Source organism: Sinocyclocheilus anshuiensis, unplaced genomic scaffold (genome assembly GCF_001515605.1).
Source record: "Sinocyclocheilus anshuiensis isolate Anshui unplaced genomic scaffold, SAMN03320099.WGS_v1.1 scaffold453, whole genome shotgun sequence".
NCBI classification, from domain to species: Eukaryota; Metazoa; Chordata; class Actinopteri; order Cypriniformes; family Cyprinidae; genus Sinocyclocheilus; species Sinocyclocheilus anshuiensis.
Window position 1 is genome coordinate 1,016,418 of NW_015537979.1, and position 7,472 is coordinate 1,023,889.

At 37.9% G+C, this 7,472-nt stretch overlaps 1 protein-coding gene across 1 annotated transcript in view; it reads left to right on the top strand.

Moving 5' to 3' along the window:
• The window catches only part of nav1a (neuron navigator 1a), a 178,710-nt gene that overhangs the window by 63,857 nt on the left and 107,381 nt on the right, over positions 1 to 7,472 (top strand). The window contains exon 6 of the mRNA XM_016466664.1: positions 5,356 to 5,709. Coding sequence (XP_016322150.1) covers positions 5,356 to 5,709 — 354 coding nt within the window. The remainder of the gene's footprint in view (positions 1 to 5,355; positions 5,710 to 7,472) is intronic.

Here is a 7,472-nt window from a genome sequence, read left to right on the forward strand (position 1 = left end):
TAACTTAATGTTTTTAAATATACTTTTATATTGCAATAATTTCACATTCAATCTTCAAATGAATGTAGAAACGACATAAAGACAGTGTATTTTTTATATTTGTTTAATGATTTTTTTTTTTTTTTATGACTGAAGGCATTACTGATACCACTACTACTGATGTCTCTACAGGAAATTGTTTAAACGCCATCCAACATTACAGTAATATTGAGAGCTATCAGTTTTAACATTTATTAGACTTTTAAAAATGACTTCTAAGTGAACTTAAAACAATCTTCAAATAAACCCATTATAATAAATTTTAGCTACCTGTGCCCTTCAGCAAGTAGGAAATATACAGAAATTGAATAAAGTTATCAAACACTAAATTCTAAATTAAATACAGATGAATTAAATACAGATGAATATTGATTTCCTCTCGTTTCTTTTGTTCTTTGATTAACAGGCATCACAGCAGCTGGTTATTAGGTTATTTTGACTGCTTTAAGTGCTGCCACTGCTGAACATTACGCGGATCTGACACGCATCGTATTTTCTCACTCTTTACCTTTTCTGACTCACTTCAGTTGAATTGGGAGTGTTAGATGAGAGAGGCAGTGCTGGGCTGCTCCAGGACAGTTTTGAAAACCACTGCATTTCAGAGATATGTTCTTAAATGTGACTCATATATAACAAATACTTACATGCATGCACAGTTTTAAGGCAGCTTTGATCGCCTTTTTGGTAACTTCATGGCTTATCTGACAACATAACTACGACATTGCATGCTTGTAGTTTAATTTGCGCTTTAATATGAAATTATATACAGTGCACGCTGCCGCATTTGTGCATGCAATTGAAGAGCACGTGCTACGAGCACAGTATAACAGCTGACAGGACAGGAAAATTAGTTTTTACTGACATATGGCATGACAACATATATATATATATATATATAGCTTCCAGCTGGGAACAAAGTAAAGCCAGATTGCTGCTCATAAGTACAAATTTAAGGCTAAATAAGGCTAAGAGGCACTACTGCCAAGCCAAACTGTTACTTTATCCTACCTGGGACTTTTTTCCCCCTATTTTTCCTTTGTCTTCTTACTTGAAATGCTTTTGCAATGAGTTACAGTAAGGAAAAACTCTTGTGAAAGCCAGGAGAAGCGCTCAGAAAGCTGAAACAATGCCTTTTAGTTTCTTTTGTTTGAGTTTTGTATTCATACTTCAAAATTAATATAATTTTTGAACACTTCAAAATTAGTACATTTTGAAGTCAAGAAGAATAACATTAACCCAGCGGCCATTGCTGCATCTTCATGTGTGATATAAAATTATTCAGGTATGTGTCACTACTATTGATCTCCTATCAAAGGCCATGGGAGTATTTCTAATGCATATCTGTGTACAGAAACACACACAAACACACAAAAGTTTGATGAAAAATACAATATAACAGTAATATTGTGAAATATTTTTCCAATTAACATTTCATATTATTATCAATGTTAAAAACTGTTGAGCTGCTGCATTTTTCTAGAAACCATGATATGTTTTTAGGGTTCTTTGTGTGTAACATTCATAAATACTGTAGATCAGATCATCAAAGTCAACTATTCGTATCTGTGAACACTAACTATGTTTCTAAATTGTAGAGAAAAAGCTGGCAAATGGCTAACATAATGCTGATAAATATGATAAGCCTCAATTTAATTTGAATAAATAAAACATACATATTATTTTCCAAAATATTTACTAAAAACCAAAAACTCACATCTTACATGAACATCTTTTGTCTAAAGTTCTGCTCAAATTCAAACAGCACAGTAAGGTTTACAAGGCCTTGTGAGTACAAAATCTATCTTTAGTTTTACCCCACATGACCCCCGAGAGACATGTTAATAAAATCAGCTTGTGATTATCTTGTGCCGACGTTTACAAAGGGCCTGGAGAGGACTGGGAAAAAGTCTGTTATTGTTCTCTACTCGCAGTTATTACAACCTGAACAGACCTCCTACAATCTCACACCAGTGTACGCCCATTTTAAAAGGTCACTGTAAGAAAAAAAGTGATTAAAATGACCACAAAGTGCAATATCCACCAAACAATAAAGCACGACACTGTGACTCTAAACAAAAAGCCATTGAAGGAAAGCACACAGACTTTAGTTACCTCTTAGTTGACTAAAAGCAAGAGAGAGAGCGAGAGAGAGAGCGCGAGAGAGAGAGCGCGAGAGAGAGAGAGAGCGAGAGAGAGTGAGAGAGGGAGCGCGAGAGAGAGAGCGCGAGAGCGAGGGAGAGAGAGAGAGAGAGAGAGAGAGAGAGAGAGAGCGCACTTCTGTTGTGTGATCTGTGATGTTCACTCACTTAGCACACGCATCATTTGGATTAAAACGAAATCGCACATCATATGACCCCTTTAATATAAATGCTCTCTAAAAAGTGCATATTTCTGCTTTCAAACTGTAAACACGATATTTGCCGAAGAATGAGTTGAAAATATTTTCTGTGGTAATTGACAGCGTGCCACAGATAGAATCTGTTTTGAACCTGAAACGTTCTTTTAATTTGGAGCAAACTTTATTCAAAGGCTTTTTATACTTTGAAAGTTGAGATCAAGGTCAGCGGGAAATAATCTCCATCCATCTGCTGGTCTTAAAAGCATTAAAGCCACACCTGGAAACTAATAAGAACATTAAAATCATTGCAGGGCAGGCACAACTCAAGAGGATATGAATTTATCCAGATGAGGGCTTTAGTTGGGACTGGGATAGGTGGGTGTTGAATCAGCAGAAGGTCAGCCAGTTCCTCCAGCTGCCCAAAGCGTGACCTACTATTTTAAAATCAGAGAAAGGCACCCGAGGGGTCACCGTGTGCACGACTGACTTCCTGTAGAAAGCTTGAGCGGCGTGTAGAGCAGGCATGAAGGAAATTAAACATCCTCAGACATGTTTTACCTTCAAATCCCCACGGGTGATGTATCACTTACCAGAGACTACATAGACATACATCCACAAGATGTGTGAGACTGAGATGAGTTTTGTGATGTGTTGATGAAATGGGTGTGTGAGGCATGAAGGAAATTGAACATCCTCAAGACATGTTTTACCTTAAAATCCCCACGGATGATGTATCACCTACCAGAGACAGCATAGACATACATCCACAAAATGTGTAAGACTGAGATGAGTTTCGTGATGTGTTGATGAAAGCTGACAGTTATATCCACTATGACGAATGAGTTTGCCTGCACTCTCAGAAGCATCTCTGTGGAGTTAAAGAGGTTTTCTCATGTTAATTCCAGGCTGAAAACCTGACAAGGCAGAGTCCAAAATTAAAGGGGTCATATGACATTGCTAAAAAAGAACATTATTTTGTGTATTTGGTGTGATGAAATGTGTTTATGCGGTTTAAGGTTAAAAAAACATTATTTTCCACATACTGTACATTATTGTTGCTCCTCTATGCCCCGCCTTTCTGAAACGCGTCGATTTTTACAAAGCTCATCGTTCTGAAAAGCGAGGTGTGCTCTGATTGGCCAGCTATCCAGTGCGTTGTGATTGGCCGAATACCTCAAGTGTGTGACGGAAATGTTATGCCCCTTACCATACTGTGATGCCATGTCCCGGCGCGACGAGACAAAACCAATAAAACCCATTACAAACGAGGCATTTGTAGCATCCAGTGGGGACATAATTACTGATTATAATGACTTATACAGTCTTTTTACGCATTGCGTTGCATCGCGCCGCGTAAACATAAAACCATGTCTGCATTTGTGATCGGAGAAATGACAAACAACAAGCGCTACTCTACACTGCTCAGAACTCGCGTTTGAATCATCAGTGGCAAATCCTTTAAATATGAAAACGTACTTACAGGCTGTGAGTCAGCATTATTTGTCAGCATCATAGACTGTATAGGGTCAGCATGCGCGCCGAAGGGGAAACGGGGAACTGATTTCACCAGAACACCGGCATTGTAGGCTACTGGTTCAGGAAACAGTCCTTGTCCTCCGTAAAATGCGCTGCACACATCTGAATATTTGGGTTGAAGTGTTCTGGAACAGTGTTGTAAATACAACTTAACCACTGATTTCTAGTTGTGTCCTCTTTTGGAAGACCAAACAAAGTATTTTCGCTTTCACAACAAAACACACAGCGTGTCCACGACATGGCGGCGGCGGCAGCAACAATATTACAGCGAGAATAAAAGTTACGCCTTCTTTCTTTGCGTGAACATTTGGGCGGCGTTATGCAAATCTTCCCACACAGTGACGTAGACATGTGGGGGCGTGTTTAAACGAGGCGTTTTAGGAGGGCGTGGACGAGTCTTAACTTTTATAAAGAATATCTCTTTGGGTTTGAGACTTTAGTCTTTGCAACTTTAGGGATCTTATCTATTCACAACCAGCTTGTAACACTCCAAAGAGAAAGGAAAACTTGAAATCTCACCATATGACCCCTTCAAGTTTTTGCTACACCTGCCAGTGGTGGGTGAAATGAGAAAATGAGTCATATATTTTCAGTACTTTTTGTTTGTCACTTGCAATTCAATTCAATATTCAATACAATTCACATTTTTGCTATTGAGAAACAATAATTACAGTAATTCCAACATTACATGAACACAGCATTCGGAGTGCATGTCTTAACATATTATAATTATGAATTCGCTTACGAATTCAAAACGAAAACGTTTTAAAGGTGCACATTTACAATTGTTCGATACATTTTCGCAGGTGAAATCTGGTCGTTTCAAGAGGAATCCATGCGACAGGAACTTTCGTAGGAAGGTGAACGATTTCCACACACAGATTTCGCAATGGGTTCAAGTTGGTTACACAGATTCATCACGTGTTTTGACAAACAAAAGCTGCTTGGTTTGATATTGACTTCTGTGTGAGCTGTGCTTCGTACATACAGTAGCTACACTGTTGACAGTAGAGAATGGACCATTTTTGCCTGTAAAATTTAGCAGAAATTTTGGTAATATGAGCACATCAAGCTTCAAACATACATATCTACGATAACCATCACTCCAGTGCAGGGTTATTATAGTTAACTAAACCTAAAATAAAAAATATTAAACACTTTTTTTTTTTAGCTAGTCGCCAACATTTCTCATTTTAATTTAGTTTAATGATGTACTAAAATAACAACAACAAAAAAAACTATATAGACATTTTATAAAACTACTAAAATTAAAATTTAAATGAAAATGGAAAATTTAAAAATAAAAACATTAAAAAAAAAAAAAAAACCTAAAACAACACTGCTTTAACAACATGCTTTAGAATTAAAGGATTAGGGAAAAAAAAAAAAATTATTCTGGAAGTGAACTAATCCTTTAACCACCTTTTTTTCTAATCTTTCAGCTGTATTGAGAGCAGCATGTGCTACGACAGCGATGAGACTAACGCCCGCAGCATCTCTAGCTTGTCCAACCGTTCCTCCCCTCTCTCCTGGCGCCAAAGCCGGTCCAGCCCTCGGCTGCAGGCTGGTGACGCCCCCTCCTCCGGGGTCTCCACCCACTCGCTGCCCATCCGAGCAACAACGCAGACCAGCCACCTGCAGCACATCCAGCTCATCGAGGGCCTGGACGCCGCGGACGATGACCTGGCGGACCTCAAGTCTGGTTACCTCAGCGACAGCAACCTGACGGGCAAGAGCCAACCAGAAGAAGAGGATGACGACGATGTAGACGTCGATGATGACGACCTAGCCAACGGGTAAGCGTTTGTTACTTTTTTGCTGTTTGCTGATATATGTGAAATGTTTACTAGATTGTATTTTAGTGTACATGAACTATTGAAAACATTATTATGTAATTTATACACTACCATTCAAAAGTTTGGGTTCACCAAGTTGTTAATTAAGAAATTAAAAATGACTAATTTTATTATTACTAAATTAATACTTTTATTCAAAAAGGGTGCTTTAAATTGATCAAAAGTGACAATAAAGATTTTTATAATGCTTTTTTTTTCCTCAAACAAGTGATTTTCTTTTGGTCTTTCTGTTCATCAAATGATCCTGAAAATATTTTGTGTTTTCCATAAAAAAAAATATGAAGCAGCACGACTTTTTCATCATTGATAATAATGAGAAATGTTTCTTCAGCAACAAATCAGCATATTACAATGATTTCTGAAGGATCGTGTGACACTGAAGACTGGAGTAATGATGCTGAAAATAGAGCTTTACATCAGAAATAAATTACAATTTTAAAAATATTTAAGTAGAAAACAGTTATTTTAAACTGTAATAATATTTCACAATATTACTGTTTTTACAGATTTTTTTTAATCAAATAAATGGAGCCTTGGTGAGCATAAGTGACTTATTTCAATAAAAAGAAGAAAAAAATGTAATAAATACCATCCCTAAACTTTTGAAGGTAGTGTGTATTTTATATAATTTAATATTTTATTTAAAAAATGTAAAAATTATAATAATTGAATGTTGTTGCAGAACTCCTTATATTAATAATGTCTAATAAAAGCTGCACAATTCTTAAAATGATCTATGATTTATTCTTAAAATGTTTTACACATGGAGGTCTTTTTAGCAATGACTAAGTGCTTTTATTCTCCTACGAGTCGAATTGTGAAAGATTTAATTGGCTGATTCATTGTCAGCCTGAGGCCCCCCAAAGAGCAGTCATGTCACAATCAGCTGAGGGTCTCATTTTGGAGCCATATGTGCCATCTTCAGGTCCTCATCAGAGCTGGCTGTGTCCCCCGAGGGTCTCATGTTCACTGTCACAACATCTGATGTTGCCGAACGCAGCCTTCATTCTGCTAGCTGTAGCTGTGTGGAGAGGACAGCTCATTGTTGCAGATGTAGTGTTAAATGCGTGTGTGTATGTTTATGTGTGAACACAAAACTGGGAAATTACCGAGGAAATGAGATGTGTTTGTTTAAGCTGTCAGCGGAGCTTTGATGTTGGCCTCTCTTAACCTGCCCTGTTGGTTTAGTCTGATGGGGAATCGCTGCGAAGTGAGAAAGTTCACAATCCGGCAGCTCACATCTGAAAGTACTTCACCTTGCGTTTGACACCACTTCAGATCAAATATGTATCCTACTTCAGCAGATCACATTTATGATCTAACATAACCCAAAATGAATATGTTTTGCTTGAATGAAGACAATAACAAGCCTTCATGTGTTTTCCAGCAGAAATGCATTGTGATGCAGCCAAGCAAAACACACTAAGGGTGTATTCACACCTATCTTGTTTGGTTCGATTGAATCAAACTCAAGTTTGTTTCCCCCCTTGGAGCGGATCTTTTGGGCAGGTGTGAATACAGCAATCACACTCGGGTGCGGACCAAACAACCGCACCGAGACCCAGCTGAAGAGGTTCCAAACGAACTCTGGTACGCTTGAGAGGATGACCTTAGGCACACGTGTGGTTTTGTTTTAGGGCTGGGTTTTGACACAAATTTCACGATTCGATTCTCATTCACAAGCTTGCGATTCGATTCGATTC